The sequence below is a fragment of the Lepidochelys kempii genome, chromosome 2, assembly GCF_965140265.1.
Source record: "Lepidochelys kempii isolate rLepKem1 chromosome 2, rLepKem1.hap2, whole genome shotgun sequence".
Taxonomy (NCBI): domain Eukaryota; kingdom Metazoa; phylum Chordata; order Testudines; family Cheloniidae; genus Lepidochelys; species Lepidochelys kempii.
In genome coordinates this window covers 160,470,706-160,494,220 of record NC_133257.1, presented here as the reverse complement: position 1 = coordinate 160,494,220, position 23,515 = coordinate 160,470,706, and the positions used below count along the sequence as shown (strand labels likewise).

Genomic DNA, 23,515 nt, shown 5'->3' with positions numbered 1-23,515 from the left:
TAGCTCTACTATCCCTAGTAAATCAGGATATGAGTATAGCCATTCTTAGCGAGAGAGAATGGAAATAAACACATTTTAAAAAGAGAAACATAGTGTTCAAAAATGAAATATGTTTCACAAACTACTTAGCTGTGTAAAGGGGCATACATAATCTTTGAATTTAAACAGTATGATAAAGCTCAATGGGCTGAGAGGAGGGCCATGCTATACTGATTTATGAAACAGAAAAAAACCCATACAGCACTGCTCTTTGTTAATTGAAAACAATAATCTTAAATGGCCAACAAAGCATTTTACTATCAGGCTGCAGTGAACCCTAATGCTCTCCATATACACTTCCACATAAAGCAGAAAAGACTCTGATCTCATGTACACTTGCTTTACATCAATGGACTTTGATTTCACTGAAGTTACTTCTGATTTAGGCCAGTGAAAATAAAGCGAGAATCGGATTTGTTTGATTTTATTTTGAAGAGTAAGGAAGTTTAACTCAGTTTCACCATGCCACAATTCTGTTCTACGTACACGATTTCAAAAGAGAAAGGTTTATGGTATTTGTTAACTTCAGTATCATCCCAAACTCGACTGACTGGTGGTATTGCTGTAACACAGAATGATAAAGATGATAAGAGAACAGAAGAGCTGCCATGCTGGGTCAGACCATGGTCCATCTTGCCCAGCATCCTGTTTCCCGTACCAGTGATTCAGGGGGAGTGTACAGAACAGAGCAATTAGGGGGTGATCCCCCCTCACCTTATCTTCCACTGCAGATTTCTGGTAGTCAAAGGTTTAGGGTCACCACAAGTATGGAGTTGCGTCCTGGACAAATCTTGGTTAATAGCCATTGATGGCCCTATTCTTCATTAATGTATCTAGTTCTTTTTTGAACCCTGTTATACTTTTGGCCATCACAACATCCCATGGCAATAAGTACCACAGGTTTGTTGTGTGAAATTTAATTCCTCTTGTTTGTATTAAACCTGCTGCCTAGTAATTAAGATGGGAGAAGAAAAGCTGGACACACTTGGAAAACAAAACATGTAAGCAACAAATCAGTTTAACCTCGTTGCAATAATCCAAGTAAAAACTGACAAATATTACTATCTTGGAAGTGTAACAAACACCCTTCTATGATTATTCCGCCCACATCCCCCATGGAAAAATATCAGTGCCATTCACCTGGAAGAAAAGAAAATACGAAAGGTCTGAACTTTTTGTGTGTTTAACTGTAATCATTTATAAAAACAATTCTTAACAGAGAGCACACATGCAAGTTCCTCAGATGGGGGCTCAGGGTTTTATAGGTGATTGATTTTACACATCAGCCAGTATATCATACTCTGATTGAAACATACACATTTTACAGCCATATTTAGGTCAGTTTAACATTGTTAATTATAACTTTATTCCATCTTAAGAAAAAAAAGCTGGAAGATTGCCAGTAACTTAACTGTAAAAGCTGGCATTCTCCATGGTCATTTGCTTGATGATAAATTTCACAGATGTGTTCACAGTATTAGTAATAAAGAAAAAAAACCCTGCCTTTAAAGCTACTCTTTTGAGTCAATGGCAAAAATTAGAAGTCTGCTATTTCAACATACTGAAATATAAACTATTCATGTGCATTCTCTCTTCAGCATGTGCACATAATTCCTATTAATGTTACTGGCAGTACACATGAGCATCGAAGGGAAAATAAAATCTATAAAGTGTAATTAGTTTCACAATTTTGCTACTATCTTTCTACTCCAATGTTTTAAAGAGATTTCACAACATTCAAAATTCTTGCTTCTGTGCAATGACAAACTAATTCACAACTTGCAAGAGTAGTGCTGACTCTGTTAGCTGAAATGGAAAGAGATAAATTGGCCTTTCACAGCAGCATACTCTCCATCTAATTCTCCTCTCACTTACACCAGTGTAATCAGGAACAAGTCCGGTTCAGGCAGTGGAATAGTTCCATATTTACAGCAGCTCAATGGCAACCAGAATTTGGCCGTCTGCATTTAACAGAGGCAAGACAAGAAGGATTCTATTTTCATAACATGCAATACATTTTTTGAAATGGAGGACCTGCTCATGCTGCCTTTCAAGTCAATGGGAGCTAGGCCCAGATAGAATAGGCTTTCACTTCCAAAGAAGCTTACATAAAATTGTATTACTGGTTTATCAGAGATAGTCTTAATATGACAAATGTTTATTATAATTTGCATATGAAAAAGCTTTGTGGTGAATAGAACGAACGTTAGCCAGAAAACCTGTAGCTTAGGAAAAACGGGCATAACAAACCTTAAAATATGATTCTTAGAAACCACAGACACAATAAGTTCACATAACACAAAACAACCAAGTACAAAACAAACACCACAAATTTCCCTCTTCCACCACTCCTCTCCTCTCCTCAAGCTTAGGAGAATAGATGGAGTTTGTAGCATGCTGACAGGTTAACAGATTGAGCTATTTCAGAGAGCAAGTTCCTAAGTCATGTGGCACTAGAGGAAACACCCTGAGCATCTTTACTTACTACAGCGGTGGCAGTATTGCATAGAGAGAGGTGATCTGTAGAGGCTCCTCCTAAGCCATTCAGGACTTCCTAGGTCAAAACCAATACCTTCAGCTTTTATAGGGGAGGGAATCAATGCAACTGATGAGAATCAGTATATCATACTGCTGGCAAGATATACCACTTAGCTAGCAGGATGCTGCCAAACTGTGTACCAGCTTTAGTTTGTTGGTGGAGTTAATGTATGGCACAATATAGAGACAAATTGAGTAATCTAATCTTAAAGTGACAATGGTAGTGTGAGACAAGGTGGGTGAGGTAATATCTTTTATTGGACCAACTTCTGTTGGTGACAGAGACAAGCTTTCGAGCTTACACAGAGCTCTTCTTCAGTTCAGGAAAAAGGCCATCATGGCCACTGCTGTTACCTGATCATGTAACAGCAGCTGGGATTGCAAATTCAGAGAGCAAAAAGTCCTTCAAAGGGACATATATAAATCCTCACTTTATTTTCTAGTTACTTCCCCCAACCCATCAACATCAGTTCAGTCTTATCCAGATTAAGCCTGAACCGGTTAGTCGTCATTACTACCCCAGATGTCAGGCCAACACTGGGTCAAGGCCACTGCCAATGCTGACTGGATTAGATAAGAAAGATACAGAACTGGGTATCATCAGCCTACTGAAACCACTGCAACCCCTATCTCCTTATTAATGATCTGAAAGGCCATGTCCAAGCTTACAGTGGCACAGCTGCATCGGGACAGGGACAGAGGGGGGACAGAGCTCTCCTGTCGACATAATAAAACCAGCTCAATGAGTGGCAGAAGCTATAGTTGTGTCGCTCAGGGTTGGGGATTTTTTACACCCCTGAGCCACAAAAGTTTTGCCCACATAAATGCTAGTATAGAGTGAATAAAGAGCAAGATAATGAAATTTTTTCATGGTTTTAAGCTGAGAGGGGCAGCATATACTAACAAAGACAGAGAAATCATACTAAAAGCAGCAAGGGAAGTGGAAAGGAGAAAGAAAAGATTAATCTTGGAAAGATACACAATAATACAAATAATCCAGATGAACGGTGTCCACAGTGCTGGAAAAAATCACAAAGAAATAATGCTGAGAGAGAACTAGAGGTGATCATAGTCAACAAATTAAATATTATCAATTTGAAATATGAAATGACAGCACAAAAGGTAATGAAGTTTGGGCTGCAGAAAGAAAGGTATCACATCACAGGACAAAGGGCTGACAGCTTCTCTCTGTAAAGATGTGGTGTGCCTATATGAACCTGAAATATGGCATTCAGTTTTACACACCTCATTAGCAAAAATATTGACAAATTGGAGGGAATTCAGAGAAGAGCAACAGAAATGATTTTGAGCCTGAAGGACTGTCTTACAAAGAAAGATTAAACAAGTCAAATAAGAATAGCTTTACTATGAGGTGACTAACTGGGAGATGTAACAATCGTTTATATGTCTGAAGGGTGTAAACACCAGGAAGAGAGAGTAATTATTTAGTATTGTACAATGGAATATAATTCTGAGGTTGAAGTTAAGAGGAGGAAAATTAGTCAGGATATCATGAAGGTCTTCTCAATTAGTGTAACTATTCAGGCTTCCAGTCAGGTTCTTATATGCCCCCATTACTTGGTATCTGACTGCATGTAATCTCTGGAATAATCCCCTAAAGTAAACAGCAGACATCACCACATGTTTAGTTATTTAAAACTATTACTAGACTGAAACTATACTATAAATACTAGAAAATAGCATTGCTATTGCAAAGGGGTGGGCTAGATGACCTAAGGTATTAAAGGCTTTAAAGACAGTTCCAGATCGTTCCACCTTACAAAGAGACATCTCCGTGAACAGGGCAAAGCCAGATCATTTATAGGTGGGTTTTCCAATTTGATTTTCTTTTTGAACCCTATCCTATACCCAGTATCTCCCACAAGAATCACCCTGAAAATAGTTCGGTGGTGACACTGCATTACTGCTCACTGTATATTTAGGAGTCTAAAAAAGTGCCTCTCCTTTCTCTTTCAGCATGAATACATCAAAACATGAAAAAGAGTCAATACAAAATAAACAAATAAAAAAAGATGAATATTCTCACCCAGGATAGCCCTCCATTGTCCAGATGAATAAATGAAAAGCACCCCTCCTTCAACCCTATTTATACTCTCTATGCATCCCATTCTTGAAAACCCAGCTACATGCATAAGGCATGCTCTGAATAATCACACCCAGGTCCTATACAGCACCTTTCAACAGTAGATCACAAAGCAATTGGCAAAAAAACCCAACCCCCCACCCCAAAAAAAAAAAACCTTAGAAGTAACTTTATCCCCATTTTATAGATGGGGAAATGGAGGCTTCCCCAAGGTAATCCAGAAGGCTAGAAGCAGCACTAGGAATAGAAACCAGGTCTCCACAGTCCCAGTCTAGAGCTCTGTCCACTAGGTCACTATATGAGCTTTTGCTGGATCTAGGGAGATGCAACTTTCTGAGTCAAATGCCCTTCATCAGGGATGCCCTGCCAATTAAAACAGGGAACTTGTTGCTCAAACACTCCCACTGATTTCAAATGCCCTAAGAGCAAATGAGAAGAGGATGGGGACTCTCACTGCACAGGATAGGTCCTGTTGACCTCACTACTGTAGGGGTATCATAGAATCTGCGCCTGAGGGCTCTGAAGGTAAAACCAACATCCTGAGGGAGGAATCTCTTGTTGCAGTTCCACGAGGAAAGAGAAAAAACCCTGACAATGAATTATGACAATAGGAAAAAAACCTAAAGGAGTTAACTTGTTTGGGCCTAGCTGCTCAAATATGAGCATATACATTATTAACAGATGCAGAGGCTGAGCAAATGTTAGACCCCAGGGAGAAGGTAAATACTGTTCAGTTATATGCAAACAAGGCATTAATAATGAGCTCTGAAGACTACAAGCCTGCTGTTTAGTTCAATGTTAATAGTTTTGTCAGTGAAAGAAACAGTATATCCCATCAAATTGCGAAGAACTTTCCAGAACCCCAGCACTCTCCAAATATGGTTCTTTTGTGTATTCATTGATTGTGTGCTCAGAAAAGTAGCCAGAATGAAATATTTTCTTTTATCTGAAAGGATACTGTAAAGCAATCAGTTAAAAAATGTTATGTCATCACCTCAGTGATACCAATGCCCACTGACGATCTACTCAGCAAGCAGGAAAGTCTGTCCCCATTGCACAGCCCAAGTAACCCAGCTGCGTGCTGAAGAGATTGTGGCCAGCTGTGGAGTGGCCAGTTCTTCAGTTTCCGGGCTACAGTAGCTCCTTGAGACTGGTGTACTGTCTCCATGATGTGGAGAAGCAGAATGGCCAGTGGACCTACATAGTTGTGAATTTCACCAGCACTGTCCATCCCTGCCCTTGGCACCCACTCCATAGTTGCATGTAGGGAGCCACTGTGGAGATCTCCCTTCCCCATACATAACCCAAATCTATCCTTTGTGGTGAAGTCTGGAACTTCCATACCCACAGCTGGAAGAGCAAGATTTGTTCCTCGTATATTAGTGATTCATGACATTCTGTACTTCTCTTTTTATTATTCAGTAAGGGAGAGGAATGGATGCTGCTTACTAACCTTCTGCTTTGATGACCATAATCCTTTGCTCCAGGTCAATTAAGGGGTGTACCAGACACAGTCTAGGTTCCTGCTTCTGACTGATGAAAACGCCATTCTGATTCACAACCATCCAGCTTCGGTCATAGAGCAATCCTTGGTTTCCTACAGGCCACTCAGAAACCTGGCATAGCAACAGAAAAAAAAATACAATCGGAAAGAAAACTCAACATCAATTATTTAATAAAGATCTCTAGCTGCAGTAGTGGAAAGGCACTGCACAAAAAGGAAAGGGAAAAGAAACTTTCCCTTCATGAAATCCTTTGAAACTGAAATAGGAAAACTCATGTATATGTCAGTGTCAGCCTTGTTAACAGAAGCTTTAATTATCAAATCAAAGACAAATATCTCTGTAAGAAGGTGCCAGATCTAAATTGAGTTTTATTGCTATTGTTTGTTACATGTCACCATGCTTTTAGTCACCACAATTAACAAGTGGGGCTGTGAGAAGATAGTGAACATCATTCGTGAAATTTGTTGGAAAATGTTCTCAGCTTTAATCTGGGCCACTTTAGGATTCTCGCAATTCCATTTTTCATATCCAAATATAGGACATTTAACAAAATGTGTCTGAATGCAAAAATCAATTTTTTTAAAAAAGAACAATTTGAAATTCAACATATTGAAAATTTCAAGATTTTTTGCTCAAATGAAACCCTGAGTTTTTCTGTGAAACTGAAACTACTTTATGAAATCCAAAGTAAAATGAGAGAACCTCAGTTTAAGGATTTCCATTTAGTTGAAAGCTGGGCTTTTAAACATATTGCCTCAGATCATGTGTACTCTCCAGTAGCAGTAAAATATTTAGAGAGTTAACCATGACTAAGCTTTGTTGTATTTTCAGATATGTTAGTTGAGATACTCCCTGAACAGTCCATGTGATTATTGGGGAGCTAACTGGCAAGGTACCTCTAGCAAGTAAATATTGAGGGCCAAATTGTGCTCTCAGATACATGTATACACTTCCTATTGTGCATCTACTGGAGGGCAAAATTCAGCCTCGAGTGACTGATAATGTCAGCATAATTTACAGTTTTTTTTAAATCAAGTTTCTGATAGAACATCGTTAGCATCTCCACAACTGAAAACAAACTTTAAAACTTCTAAAAGGCTTTATTTTCCCCCTTGCTGATATTTATAAGGGCCTTTGCAACCTCTCAGTCAGACCTTTCAGCAGCAGCCATTTAAAATTCCTGGCCAGAGTGCTGTAAAATGCATCAAGTGCACAAACAAACAAATATTTTTCTACTTCCTTTTAAAAATTAGAATAATTTTATGTGCTCCTTGTTACCTACACTGTAGATATAGAATTTTCAGCCAGAAATCTGATATTCAAGCTGGCGAATAAAGGCAACACGACTTATGAACATACTTAGAACTAAACATGTCTTAAGTGCCTTCCTCAATCAGGGCCTTAAATAATGCACTATATAGTGATAGGCACTATTCAGAAAAAAATCAGATAGATAGATAGATAGATAGATAGATAGATAGATAGATAGATAGATAGATAGATAGATAGATAGATAGATAGATAGATAGATAGATAGCAACAATTTACTTTGCCTGTTGTAGATTCAGGATGATTATAGGAACCTCCATGATCCAACTTTGAGATGCTGCACCCGTGACTGCATGTCCACAACACACTTCTCCCTCTTCCCCAGGATATTGATCACTATTGCATAGCTAACCTAAGGTGCCCAGTAATAAGGCCCCTCCACTTATGTCACTGACATTTGCCAAGTGCTTCCTTTTCCCTCTACATCAGAACTCCTATTATCTTTATACTACCAGGATCCCAGATAATAAAGTTGCAATAATATAAGCTAATTGCATGCCCCACCTCTTGGGCAGAGCATCAGTAAATGACATAGTTAACTTTTCAGCATATGATGTCTGGAGATGCTCAGGTGAATATGAAACGCCTCCATTCACCTATGTATCTAGGCCTGAAACTCAGGAGGATCAGAGCTTGACAATCCATTCCTTGATTGCCCATTGCAAGAAGGGCAGGAGACCAACAGAAAGACCAAATTCTTCCTATTTCCCACACTGGCTAATCTTCTTCTCCACCAGTCATGAGCCAGACCATTGCATAATAAAGTCAATTCACGTTATTGGTCCACCGATTGGCCTACCTGCTTTTAGCTAAAAAGAGTTCTGTGCAAATCAAACAAAATTTAGCCAGAAAAGTAAGCAGAGCACAGTGCTTAGTGATGCTTCAATTCAGATTTTCCATTAGAAACCCCTGTTTTCATCTTTTTAGAATTCTTTTTTAAAATGCTTTTTGACTTGATTTTTTTTCTAATTACAATAGAGTGGGTATTACAGTTTGGAACATATGAAGAGAATTAACTGAGCAAGTTTTAAATTATACAAGTGTAAGAAAAGTTCACGTTCACACACCTGTATATATTGTTGTCCACTGATAACTAAAAGTATATGTTGTATTTTCAATGAAAACTATTTATATAGTCTTGGGTGATACCATGTAATTTTTATAGTTTAGAATCTGTGGTAAGAATAATAAAGTTATTAATGTTTAAAGTCTTAACCTTTTTTCATTGAGCATGGTGCATTATGTAACAATACAAAATTAATGGACATGAAATGTTCATGTTTAAAAATGCATACTTTAAACAATCTTGTGTATATTAAAAGAAGGTGGGTGAGGGTGAGAATTTCTTCATCTCTGGTTTGATTGCCCCCCCCACTTGTCTGAAATAAAAACTGAAAGGACATGAAAATAGAGCTTCCTCCCCAAAAGTCCATAAAACGTCCTCTTCCATCTGGGTCCTCTGCTTTCTGTGCATTTGGTAACACATGCATGGAGCAGGACTGGGCAGTCAACAAATTCTCCTTGTCAAACACATTTTATAAGATATATGGAGTAGAAACTAACTATCCCCCTGTTAGTTCCAGATCCCCACCTTCATTTTCATCCCCTGCAGTCTCATTTTCTCTTGGCATCCCGTGCCTTATGTGCTAGGGCAGCTAGACACAGGAGGAGTGAAGTTTTAGAGTTAGTGGGTTATATTAACAGACTTTTCACTAGAGAGGAGGTCAAACAGCGATTTTTAATTAGTCATGAGATGGGGTATGGAGGTACCTGCTGCATCTTGCAGTTCTACTCCTAGTCATTGAAAAAAGGCCAAGTAATACACATATTCACCAACTTTATCTTTTGATGACCCAATCCTGCACCCAGTGTCAATGGCAGTTTTGCCAAAGCACAAACAGTTTAACAGAACTTTCTTCTGCACATGCACAGTCTGGCATTTCTTTCTTTCTTTCTTTCTGAAATGCAACAGAACATATTCTCGCATTCAGACCTATATACTCTCCATGCCAAGTTTTCAATCTTAAAAGCATGGGATTCAAGCCTGCATTGAAGTAACAAACCTGATCTTGATCTCCTGTATGGAGGCAAAAGGCAAGAATGCACTTACTGCAGTATAAAATTTAAAGCCCTAATAGTTTAATCCGTTTAGAGATGTTCCACCACCATCAAAAAGTAGAATCCAAATTGTAAGTGGTAAAAACTTTTTTATCCCCCGATAACTTTTTTATCCCCCGATAAAAATGACCAAAGGGATTTTACTTTTAAAAATTGAAATGGAACTGAAATTCTAAAGAAATAGAACCTTGTAACCAGTGACTAAGCATAGACAATTTCAATCAAAATGACAAACGTTTCAGAAAGTTATGAGCTTTGTGAAGGCTGGTATTAGAACAGATATTGTTCAGCAACATTAACTGAAACAGTCCCTACTACTAGGATCACTATATCTGGAGACTGGCAAAGTCTGTGATTTTCAGTATAAGCTAACTTTTTTTGTGACAAATGACAGAGATGCAGAATGATCGAATTCCTGTGACAATCTGAAAGGCCATATTTAGTTTTCAAAATTTCATTCCTTCTCCATTCCTTTTTGGGAAGGTAGTTCTAGAATGTTTCACTTCAAACACCAATGTGTCTAGCATCTGAGCCTTTCATCTTTCAAAATGAGGAAGGCTGAAGTTACAATAGTGACACTTAGGGTATGTCTACTGTGACAGGGTCAGGCCAGATGGCTACAGAAGAGTGATAGAAGGCAGATATATTAGCCCCAGGTTAAGTAGGTCCCTTTTCCCTTGGTAAGGTAACAGGAAAGGTTCCAGAACAATCAGGAACTTTCTGGAAACAATTAAGGCAGAAAGGCTGATTAGAACACCTGTAGCCAATCAAGAAGCTGCTAGACTCAATTAAGGCAGGCTAATCAGGGCACCTGGGTTTAAAAAAAGAACCTCACTTCAGTTTGTGGTGTGTGCAAGGAGCTGGGAGCAAGAGGCGCAAGAAGCTGAGAGTGAGAAGGCGTACTACTGGAAGACTGAGAAGTACAAGCATTATTAGACAACAGGAGGGAGGTCCTGTGATGAGAATAAAGAAGGTGTTGGGAGGAGGCCATGGGGAATTAGCCCAGGGACTTGTAGCTGTCATGCAGCAGTTACAGGAGCCACTGTAGACAGCTGCAATCCACAGGGCCCTGGGCTGGAACCCGAAGTAGAGGGCGGGCCTGGGTTCCCCCCATCCCTCCAACTCCCTACCTGATACCGGAAGAGTTGAACTGGACTGTGGGTTCCACCAGAGGGGAAGGTCTCTGGCCTGTTCCCCGATCCACTAGGTGGATCAGCAGAGACTGCGGGGATTGTTCTTCCTCCTTTCCCCATGCTGCCCAGTGATGAGGCTAATTGAGTGAACAGCAGATTTGAGCCATGACAGTGGCCAAACTGAGGGCTGCCATGAACTTCTGAGGTGAGAAAATCCGCCAATAAGCGCAGGACCCACCAAGGCAGAGGAGGAACTTTGTCACACTACCCTGTAATTAAGAACGCACGACTACCCTGTGCCAGCAGACTTGGGTTCATGGGGCTTGGGCCAAAGGGCTGTTAAATTGAGGTGTGGAGATCTGAGCTCAGGCTGGATGGAACCCAGGCTCTGGGACATTGTGAGGCAGGAGGGTACCAGTGCTCAGGCTCCAGCCCAAGCATCTACACCACAGTTAAACAGCCCCTTAGCCTGAGCCTCGTGAGCTCATGTCAGCTGGCACTGGACAGTCGCAGATGTCTAATTGCAGTGTAGACATATCCCTACAGTCTTAGGGAGAGTGACTCACTCTGCAATTAGCAATGAGATGGGGTGTGGAGGTATCTGCTCCATCTTGCAGTCCTACTCCTAGCCATTGAAAAGAGGCCAAGCAGTAACTGGATTTAGAATGGATTTAAGTGACTTCCATGAAATATTGATAACCAAAGAAAGCTCATCTGACTTGAAAAATACCATGTCAAAATAAACAATAGCTTTTAGATTTTACCCTCAGCTGGACTGGTAATAAAATGAGGACAGTAAGCCTTTATGGCTTTTTACAAATGGTGAGCTGGGGGTTGCTATTTTTACGGCTTTTGCAGGCAGAAAATTTGATTGAGTGATTTTTCATAGGGCAGACCTACACATCAAGTGGTGAGTGACAAGTCTAGTTCTGTCTCTAAGAGTTTTGAAGCAAGAACTCTGTGAAGACAGGTGTGAATGATGAGAATAATGAAAGGAAAGAACCCTTCCTGACCTGCTTAGCTTCTTCCCATTCCACATCTCTTCCTGCCTCTCTAACTTCTCCTCCTGGCGGTCTCATCACCAACTTAAAATTAACACAACCAACACTAAACTCTTAGTCTTTGCTTCCAAACACTTTCCTCTGTTCTCTGTCACTCTTGATATGACCTCCATTCTCCACATGGCTGGAACCCATAATCTGGGGTCTTCTCAACTCTTGACCCTCCCATCCAGGCCTGCTTCCATGCTGTTCTTTATGCATAAAACATCCTTCCTGAACTGATCAGCAAAGCCATTTTACTCTCTTTCTACTAGTCCCTCCTCAGACCCCATCTCTGCTCTGACATGTATAAGAAATGGACCAATTAATGCTGGCTAGTTTGAGAAACAGGTGAGGATAGCTGAAACTTAGATATATATAAACTCCAATATCTAATGCACATAAAGCATGTATATACTTAATTGTGTATCCACCTTATTGCTCAGATTCTCAAACGTATTTAAATGGGAGGCAGATGCCTAAATACCTCAGAGGATCTAGGCCTGCGTCTATTTGTATTTGTACAGTGCTTAGCACACTGAACCTGATGCTGATTGAGCCTCTATCCACCGCTTCAGTGCAAGTGTCAAATACTAAACAACTATAAATTACATTTCTAGTACTATTAAAAGCTGACTATAAACCTGGGAGGCTGGATGGCCATCTGTCTTGGATGGTTTAGACACAACAAATCCTGCATTTTGGCAGGGGGTTAGACTAGATGAGGTTTGCGGTCCCTTCTAACCCTATGATTCTATGGCAAGGCTAACAAAATTTCATAATCTACCTGCAATTTCTCAGCTAACTTAGATATGTTTAGTCTATAAGCATATACAGTAGGTGCTGCACCACAGGGGTCCATGGGGAAGGCCGGGTATCGTGAGAGTGCAAAGAACCCTGGAGGCCTGAGCCAGGCACAATCACATAGCGGTTCTTCAGGGGAGTGCAAGGTTTGAGTGAGTTTAGCACCGCTGTGATGCTAGCCTCCCCAAAGTGGGCTTGGAGGGAAGATATCTGGCCCTGCTTGTGTGGGAAAAATGCATAATGCACCCTTTCACTCCAAGATACATCCTGTCTGTGCCTGGATACACAGCATCCAAATCCTCTAGCAGAGACTTATTGTGTGGCACAACTCTCCTGACAGCAGCCTACGGCTTAAAGCCACAGTTTAACCCTATGCATGCCTGCCTGGTGTATGGACGTCTAGGCAGCAGTAAAACATTTTGGCAGGAGTGAGCTTTTATAATACAATTCAAAAAACTGCAGCAGTTGAATTAAGGTTAAAACATTCTTTTATAAAATGCAGGGTGTACTTGGCTTTTGTAGACAGGTAATTAAAGTTTGTTTTTGTATTTTCCAAGGCTGTGCCTCTGAATTAATGGCAGTGTTCATCATACACAAAACCAAGACATTTTATATGTTTATATAAAAATTGACTTCCATGGTCATACTTCATTATATTTTGTTTTAAACTCCCTCATATTTTAAAAATATGATTATCGTATCATTTGAGAGGCTATATTTTAAACACAGGTGATTTGTCACCAAGCTTGACCCCAATTTTCACTCAGATGTGAGATAGTGACCCGCACTGGTAAGTTTCCATAAGGAAAGTTATACCATTATTGACATTCATTAAATTGCTCCACAGCACAGTGCGAAGCAAAGTCAGATTCTAGGTCAATGTGCAGCGCATACACCTATTTCATCATGCATTATTTAAAAAAAAAAAAAGTCGCAGCTAAGGTGACCATATTATTAACTTGGCAAAAAAGCAATTAAAATCTTCAAAGAGTGAACTTTCAAATAGGGCTGCAACACTTAAATGTCATATTTCTGTTGCAAATGCATTTTTAATGATAACATTTCTTTGTAATGTAAATTAGCCTCTTCTCAATTATAACATGTTAATCAAGTTATTTCTCAATTGCTGCACACCCATCAATGCTTGCAGTCCATCACGTGTCATTTAATATAAGCATACTAATTACTTGACTACAATTTATTCAAGTTTTTCGGAATCCAAACTATTCATTTGGATACATATTACATGACAATTTTCTGGAGGGGGGAAGTTAGGAAAATTTAATAAATTTGCATTCCATGACTTCAGTCTAATTGAATTTCCCTCAAAAACTAAATATCCAAGTGTTCAGGAAATTTACAGTATAATTTTGAGAAAGTGAGCACTGCTTCTTGAAATAAGATTAATACTCACCTGCTATTGCCTTATACTTAACACAGAATATTCCTGAGAAGCTATGGGGGAAAAAATGGGGGATGGCTCAAACGAATCTCTAAAATTCATTTAAAATATATACAGTAACTCCTCACTTAACGTTGTAGTTATGTTCCTGAAAAATGCAACTTTAAGTGAAACGATGTTAAACTAATCCAATTTTCTCATAAGATTTGATGTAAATGCAGGGGGTTATGTTCCAAGGAAATTTTCTGGGGCAGACAAAAGGCATTATATACTGTACTGTACTGTGGTTGGGAAGTGCTCCTGGCTTACCCCACATAGGCACAGCCTACTGCAGGCAAGGACGCTAAGAAGCACCTTCGCAGCAGCAGTGGCAGCTTACCCAGAGAAGAACAGGCGCCGACTTTGCTGGGGGGATGCTCTAGGCCCACCTCTTCCCATCCATGCTCCACTCCAGGCCCACCTCTTCCCACCCCCACTCCACCTCCTCTCTGGAGCACGCCGCATCCCCGCTCCTTCCCCACCCCCAGAAAGTCCTAAGCGCTGCCAAACAGCTGTTTGGTGGTGGGGGAAGCACTGCGAGGGAGGGGGAGGAGGCGGAGAAGAGGAACTTGTGCAATGCTCCCTTGTAAAGTGGCTGCTCTTCCACAAAATCTTACATGCAGTGTATAGAGCAAGCACCCAAACGACGTTATTAGGGAGCATTGCACAACTTCAAATGAGCATAATTGAGCAGCGACGTAACTTTGAAACAACGTTAAGTGGGAGGACATTAATTGACGAGTTACTGTACCTCAAATGCAGAACAAGATTTGATTGGGTAGAGGTAAACGTTGGTGACAGTGATTGGCTTGCTCCCACTTCTGTATACTGGTATAGCACTCTCAGAAACAACAGCCCTGCTAGTCTCAGGTGTTTTCAATGCTGTAGATGAATTATTCCAGTGTCCCATGTCTGAGACAATAGTTTTCAGAGAGAATTTCTTTGCATTGTTGTTGGCAGAATGGTCATTCTGTATTGGAGATTTGACTGACTGTGTAATAGTCTCTCTTGTGGTGGTTTGGGAGGGAAACTTGAATTCTGATTCAGATAGCCTGGTTGCTATGATGAACTTTAGAAAGGTTTGTGCATCTTCAAAAGTAGACATATAGCCAAATGATATTCTCATGGACCCAGTGGGACGTCCATCAATTATATCTATGTCATCTCCACAGACATGGCCAGCCTAGATTGAAATAAAAGGAAAAGCAATGAGCTATTAGAACAAACTTTTCATTTTTTCCCTTCTTGTTTTACAACTTTATACTTCATTTTGCTAACTTCAAACAGAAAATCCGTTCCAAAAACAGCCTAATGAATACATGAATAGATTGGGAAAATGGAGAAAATCTTTTCATCTGTCTCATTTGCTACACATAATATCTATCCGTTCATCTAACTAATAAGGTACTTATATGTCCCCAAATACCATATAGGTAAGAACCTTGTTTGTAGACAAACACAAGCATGACCAACCCTTACCATGTTTTTCCAGAGCTCAGACATCAGCATTGCTATGAAATTGCTGGGCTGTATTTAACATCATATGAGCAACATGCAAAACACAGTAGAAGACTCCAGAGGTGTGTGAGAAAGAACAAGATGGTGAGACCTTTTAGTTTGAACAATCTGGTTTAATCCCACTGATTTATTGTTTAATGTTCAGTCAAAATTAAATAATGTGAACGCCTATGGGGGAAAATAGTTCATTTGGGTCACATTACAACCTTCAGTTACAAATCTAGAGAACCACAATTTAAATGGACGAAGTTACCGTGGATTTACATTGGTGTGACTGAAGTCTGAATCTTGCCTTTTGCTTAGATTTATTATTTCTTCCAAAAATGTTTCACATGTAGTATATATGGCAATCTATAAAATACTAACAATATTAGATGACCAGTTTTCATGAAGTTTAATGGTAGAACACCTTTGAAAGATCTTTAAATTGTGTCCCCATATCACATAACAGGAGCTTTGGTGGCACTTTCACTATTTCCATGCCTGCCATGAAATCATGATTTACATAGGGCCCTACATCTAATTGCAGCATCTATGTATTTGCAGCTTGTATCTAGATGTCTGAATGTAATTACGAAGAAGCTACCATATCAATACTGTCATAAGTTTTTTATCTTTTGAAAAATGTCTTTAATAAGCTTTTGGGCTTGTTCCCTGCTAATTCATTGTAATATCAAACGATGACATGTTTACAACTGTGAAGTCCCTCATGGTTTTTTGTAACATATGCTGCATACTTACCCAAATCTTTTGAATGACAATCAGCAGAAAATAGCTCACAAGAGTGCAGCTAGCAAGTTGAAGTTTGTTCATACTTTGGCAACTTAAAGTTTAAGTTGCTCCCTATCTAACGTATCTCTAATCTCTGTAGACATGTCATATGCACATGTCTTTTTAAACTGTCATTGGTCTCTCAATGTTAGAGTACTTTCTTATTGTTTTTCCCCATCTAATTTTGGTCTCTTTTAGACTATGCATCCAATGGGGAAAGACTAAGGGCAGGTGTACACTTAAAATGCTGCACCACTGTAGGGCTTAAATTAAACCGCTCCTAAATTAAGAGCTTCTCCCAGCGGTTTAGTTAATCCACCTCCCTGAAATGCGATAGATATGTTGACAGGAGATGCTCTCCTGGCGACACAATGCTGTCTACACAGGGGATTAGGTTGGTAAAACTATACCACTCAGGGATGTGGATTTTTCACACCCCTAAGCAACAGTTATACTGATATAGGTCAATAGTGTAGACTTGGCCTAAGGCTGTGTTTACACTGCCACTTTCAGTGCTAAAAGATTAGTTGTTCAGGGGTGTGAAAAAACACCCTCCTTAGCGACAAAAAATTTAGTGCTGAAAAGCACCAGTATAGACCACCATTCATTTGGGGTGTTTTTTGTTTTTTATTGCTGGAAGAGCTCTCCCCCAGTGATAAGGGGAGTCTACACTGCCCATGTCACAGTGCAGCCGCAGCCGCACTGTAACGTGGGCAGTGTAGACATACCCTCAGTCTTTATTTCTTGAAAATTGAGAAGCACAACTAAGACACTTTAATAATAATATAATAAACACAAGATGATCACGAGAACTGGTCAGGAACTAGAATTTCCATTGTGTGGAAAATTCTGAGATTTCATTTTTTTCCATTCTGAATCAGAAAAAAAAGGTCGAAAATTCATTCCGGTGAAACAAAAATTCAGAAGGCTTTTGTTTCAATAGCACTGAAACATTTTGTTCTGATAGTGTCATTTGGATTAATTTATTTTCAACTTTAACAGTACATGGTATATATTGTATATAATAGTACAGTTAATAGTTTAATGTTTAATAAAATATTAAAGTCAAAATGAAATGGATCAAAATGAAACCATTAGAATGAAACATTTTCAAAAGTTTTGACTTTTTCCCCATCAAAATCAAAATCCCATGAAACATTTTGATTTCAACTAAACCACATTTTTTGACAGTCAAAAAATTTTCAACCAGCTTGAATGAAACAGGTGCTATTAAATGAAGGTACCTTCAGTAGTAGTGTGTTAAACTGAAGTCTAATGGAGAACAATACAAACCTGTCACCATTATATAAATTGTCTCCCTCCCAAATCTAAAACCCATGCCCCGTGATACATGAGGTATATACATGCTTTAAACCCACGTTTAACAATACTCAGTTTTTATTCTTCCCTTCAACCCTCTCATTATTCAATCATTCAAGTGATTTTACTTGGCCTCAACAGGATTTGATCCTGACCTGAAGGTTCCTTTTGACATCCTCATTGCTGAGCCTCAAATGCTGCTGGCAGGCGCCAGTGTTACAGAAACATCCTGTACGAATATGTATGTTGTAGAGACTGGCAATCTTGTCCACCTTACAGATTCAGCAGCACAAATAACAAAAGAATGAAAGAGATAATATTAAATATACTCAGTTTAAATAAAGGCTGCTTGAAGTAAGTTATTTCGCTAAATTATTAACAGTTTGGTTGTTGGAGCTGTTATATTTTCACATACACTATGAGGAAAACAGGTATTTTTCAGCTTTATTATTAAAACAAAGACGGAAGAAATACAGACAAATAAGCCATAATCCTGCAAATGCTTAATTTTAAACAACACATGGAGAAGCCCATTGAAATCAGCTAGGCTAATCACATGCTTAAAGTTAAGTACATGTGTAAGTGCTTCCAGGGTCAGTGCTTTACACTGTAACATTCTGCATCTGAATGGAAATAAAGCAGCAACTGCTTTGCTTGGAGGTGGGGGGTTGGGAGCTGCTCTTCAGTTAAATCTGCAGTATCTAGCCCAGTGATTCTCTAACTTTTTGTTTTGAAAGGGCAACTCCTTTCACACAGCAAGTCTCTGAGTGTGACCCCCTCCCCCGTTATAAATTAAAAGGGGGGATTTAATTTAAATTTAATTTAAGAGGGGCTCAGGCTGTCAGTCCTATGCCAACTTGTGACCCCCAGTTTGAGAACCCCTGATCTAGCACAACCTGGTCCATGCCTGGGATTTCTATGTACTGCCACAATCCAAATAATAACAACGACAACATCTTTCCTTTGCAAAGCTACATACTCCATAGTATAAGGGATACTGTCAGTGCAGGAAATTATTGAAACCAGTGAGATTTCTGCACACTTGAGATTTCTGCAGGCTTGATGGATGAGGCCATAAGTAAGCAATAGCATGTGACAGGGAAGACACTAGTCTGGAAGGATAGGAAGAGAGAGACCTCTTTGAATGTTCCACACATGAACACTTTGTTCACCAACTATGCTGACCCTGATGTTATGCTTTTACATCTCTGAATATCTCTAAAACTGCCAGTTAAAGAAAAAAAAACCTGAATAATTAATGGACACAAATACAATAATTAATGGATGAATCATTGGGATGAATAAATTATGTGAATATGAGAGAGAGAGAGAGAGAGAATGAACATGTGAGTGTGCAGGGGAGATGGGAGATCATGTCTGTCTGTACAACAGAAAGGTTTCAGAGGAACAGCCGTGTTAGTCTGTATTCGCAAAAAGAAAAGGAGTACTTGTGGCACCTTAGAGACTAACCAATTTATTTGAGCATGAGCTTTCGTGAGCTACAGCTCACTTCATCAGATGTTTACCGTGGAAACTGCAGCAGACTTTATATACACACAGAAATCATGAAACAATACCTCCTCCCACCCCACTGTCCTGCTGGTAATAGCTTATCTAAAGTGATCAACAGGTGGGACATTTCCAGCACAAATCCAGGTTTTCTCACCCTCCACCCCCCCACACAAATTCACTCTCCTGCTGGTGCTAGCCCATCCAAAGTGACAACTCTTTACATAATCAAGTCGGGCTATTTCCTGCATAGATCAAGGTTTTCTCACATCCCCCCCACCCCCATACACACACAAACTCACTCTCCTGCTGGTAATAGCTCATCTAAACTGACCATTCTCCAGGTTTAAATCCAAGTTAAACCAGAACATCTGGGGGGGGGGGGTAGGAAAAAACAAGAGGAAACAGGCTACCTTGCATAATGACTTAGCCACTCCCAGTCTCTATTTAAGCCTAAATTAATAGTATCCAATTTGCAAATGAATTCCAATTCAGCAGTTTCTCGCTGGAGTCTGGATTTGAAGTTTTTTTGTTTTAAGATAACGACCTTCATGTCTGTGATTGCGTGACCAGAGAGATTGAAGTGTTCTCCGACTGGTTTATGAATGTTATAATTCTTGACATCTGATTTGTGTCCATTTATTCTTTTACGTAGAGACTGTCCAGTTTGACCAATGTACATGGCAGAGGGGCATTGCTGGCACATGATGGCATAGATCACATTGGTGGATGTGCAGGTGAACGAGCCTCTGATAGTGTGGCTGATGTTATTAGGCCCTGTGATGGTGTCCCCTGAATAGATATGTGGGCACAATTGGCAACGGGCTTTGTTGCAAGGATAAGTTCCTGGGTTAGTGGTTCTGTTGTGTGGTATGTGGTTGTTGGTGAGTATTTGCTTCAGGTTGCGGGGCTGTCTGTAGGCAAGGACTGGCCTGTCTCCCAAGACTTGTGAGAGTGTTGGGTCATCCTTTAGGATAGGTTGTAGATCCTTAATAATGCGTTGGAGGGGTTTTAGTTGGGGGCTGAAGGTGACGGCTAGTGGCGTTCTGTTATTTTCTTTGTTAGGCCTGTCCTGTAGTAGGTAACTTCTGGGAACTCTTTGTACAACAGAAAGAATCTCACAGAATGAAGAGATCTGTGGCAGGAGAGGAGGGATATACTTTTAGGGACTCCCAGGACTCCTAGGAAAGCATAAAGAAGAAAGACCGTTTGAGAAACATTATGGCTCCGCAAACTCTCCAAGTAAATGGATTTTAACAAGAGATAACAAGGGCTGTAAGGATAATATGGTATATGCGATTATTGCTGGAGTATGGGACCCAGGGTCCTGGGCAGATGGGTTAGCTCAACACTGCCGCCTGTGCTACTGTGGCTTCACTGCCTTATATGAAAGTCTTTACTTGCTGCAATCACACCTCCCATGTGCAGTGCAATGTAGTATAATAGCCTTATTTATATGGGCTCTGTAATAGAGGAAGTATGTATGGAGCAGATAAATTAAGGGACTGGCTTAAGTTTTATTCCTGACTTTGCACATTCCTGCCTGCATGATCTTGGCCATGTAACTCAACCTCTCTTCAGTTTACCCATTTCATACACAATAAAAGTAAGTTCTTGTGGAGCTTGATTGTGTGAGTTGCTGAGCAATCTCAACCTCCATTGTCTCCAATATTCCTTTGCTTAGCACCTTGCAGGATCAAGCCCTACATTTCAACCCAGTGCAGGAATTATTTAGTCTGTGTCAATCTTTAGACCTGATGAAAGCAATCCTAACAGTATTTGGTGCACACAAAGCATCTGGAGCACTTTTATGTGTGGGTACAAGGGGTTTTACACAAGAATGCTTGGGAAACAAATGGAAATATAAATGGAAGACACATGTGTAAAGTGAGTGTGCAGCGAGTGTAAAACACAATCAAGCGACAACTGGGAATGGTTCTACACCCACTTGGCACAGCTGTATTTACCCAAAACTCAAACCAGTGAAAAACCTGGCTCCTTAAATTGTCTGTTAAAATAACTAAGAGTTGTTTTAAATTAATGGTCCTGGTCTCAAAATCACAATTTATTACCCAGGACACAAAGAATAACCATGAAACTAACCGTGCATTCAATTTCAGTGCATAGAAGGTGAACTCACATGCTTTGTTGCATTTACAAGGGCAAAAATAGTTTGTCTCTGTTTATATTTATTATTTGGGGGTGACATATTTGATCCAGGGTGTACTCTTCAATTTCGACCAACGTACACAAGTATGAGTGTCTCTGTATCACTAACATTAAGACAAGGAGTACACTTTTCAAAACCACCTAAGTAACATAGGAACCTAAGACCCACTGATTGTAGATCAACGCCAGAAATGGCAGAGGTTGACCTCAGTGAGATTCCGCATGGGCGCTAGCGGATCCTGTTATCCAGGCCCTAAAACACCAAAAATATCATAGATAGAAAAGAGTCAAAGAAAATGCAGGCAAAAGTGATGTAAGTGATGTATGTACACAGCCAGGATATTGTTATGCAGTGTACTAATCATGTCTATCCTTATGTTGGTACAGCAATGGGACCCCAGTCCTGATTGAGGCCTCTGAGAGCTATCATGATGTAACTTGAATAATTATACCTACGTATATTATCTCATTAATTACCAGAGGAGCTGCATTATTAGAAATAAAATATATATCCTTCAATTTACTGTACTCTTAGTAATTGGAAAAGACTGCAGGTGCTGTATCCTCTTGTCTGTCCTGGTTAAGCATGTGTCCTTGATAGAAGCACTCATTAAAAGCATTATATTTTTACTTAAAAAAGGATGGAGAGTTGCAATCATGGTTGCAAACTTCCCAATGAGCTCTGAATGGGTGAATCCCTGCACACCGAGGTGCAGGGATCTGTTCTCAAGGAGCTCATTGCAGGCTCATAGTCTTAGCTCCCAATCCTGCAAACTCTTGTGCATGTGCTTAAATGTACTCATGTCTGTATTCCTATTGCCTTCAATGGGACTCCTCACAGGAATGAAGTTATTCCCATCAGTGTGAGTACTTGCAGGGTCAGGTCCTCAGTGCCAGTGTAGACGGCACTAAAACAGGTCACAATGAAAACAGTGAGGTGGTCCTCCCACTGCTTCCTGACTGTGCATTAGGGTTCTTTTGAAGTTTTCCAGAACCCACTGCTTTTGTGCAGTAAGTTACCAGAGACCATTGCAATTGAAACACATTAGAAAAACAATATTATGGCACAGGCCGAAACTGCAGCATTGCAGAAAGTAAATCAGCATGTTCATGCTTCAACTGGTTCTGTCCTCTTGCTTCAATTATGAATGGCTCAGTTCCCTAATGTAAACACAATCAAAAGCACGACACAGATCCTGATTAGCAAGTGCAATGGAGAATCAGACCCAAGGTCTCTATTTATGGTTAGTGTATCCGTGCAGTATTACAAGCATGTTTCTAAGAATCAAAGTTACAGTAAAAGGCATCTGCTGAGAAAAACTGTTGTGGTGTCATTTAACTTTGTTTTGTCAGAAGGCGTCTATCTGGGAACCGTGACATTTTTTTGCGTTATTTTCTCATTTGGATGAGAAAAGTTGTCATCCTGACATTACAGATTTCAGAGGAACAGCCGTGTTAGTCTGTATTCGCAAAAAGAAAAGGAGTACTTGTGGCACCTTAGAGACTAACCAATTTATTTGAGCATGAGCTTTCGTGAGCTACAGCTCACTTCATCAGATGTTTACCGTGGAAACTGCAGCAGACTTTATATACACACAGAAATCATGAAACAATACCTCCTCCCACCCCACTGTCCTGCTGGTAATAGCTTATCTAAAGTGATCAACAGGTGGGACATTTCCAGCACAAATCCAGGTTTTCTCACCCTCCACCCCCCCACACAAATTCACTCTCCTGCTGGTGCTAGCCCATCCAAAGTGACAACTCTTTACATAATCAAGTCGGGCTATTTCCTGCATAGATCAAGGTTTTCTCACATCCCCCCCACCCCCATACACACACAAACTCACTCTCCTGCTGGTAATAGCTCATCTAAACTGACCATTCTCCAGGTTTAAATCCAAGTTAAACCAGAACATCTGGGGGGGGGGTAGGAAAAAACAAGAGGAAACAGGCTACCTTGCATAATGACTTAGCCACTCCCAGTCTCTATTTAAGCCTAAATTAATAGTATCCAATTTGCAAATGAATTCCAATTCAGCAGTTTCTCGCTGGAGTCTGGATTTGAAGTTTTTTTGTTTTAAGATAGCGACCTTCATGTCTGTGATTGCGTGACCAGAGAGATTGAAGTGTTCTCCGACTGGTTTATGAATGTTATAATTCTTGACATCTGATTT

The 23,515-nt window shown here is 40.0% G+C and overlaps 1 protein-coding gene across 1 annotated transcript in view; it reads right to left on the bottom strand.

The window, feature by feature from the left end:
- MOCOS (molybdenum cofactor sulfurase) overlaps positions 1–23,515 on the bottom strand; it is a 403,212-nt gene that overhangs the window by 35,059 nt on the left and 344,638 nt on the right. The window contains exons 7-9 of the mRNA XM_073332641.1: positions 17,816–17,932; positions 14,803–15,234; positions 6,135–6,297 (exon numbers count right to left, since the gene is read on the bottom strand). Coding sequence (XP_073188742.1) covers positions 6,135–6,297; positions 14,803–15,234; positions 17,816–17,932 — 712 coding nt within the window. The remainder of the gene's footprint in view (positions 1–6,134; positions 6,298–14,802; positions 15,235–17,815; positions 17,933–23,515) is intronic.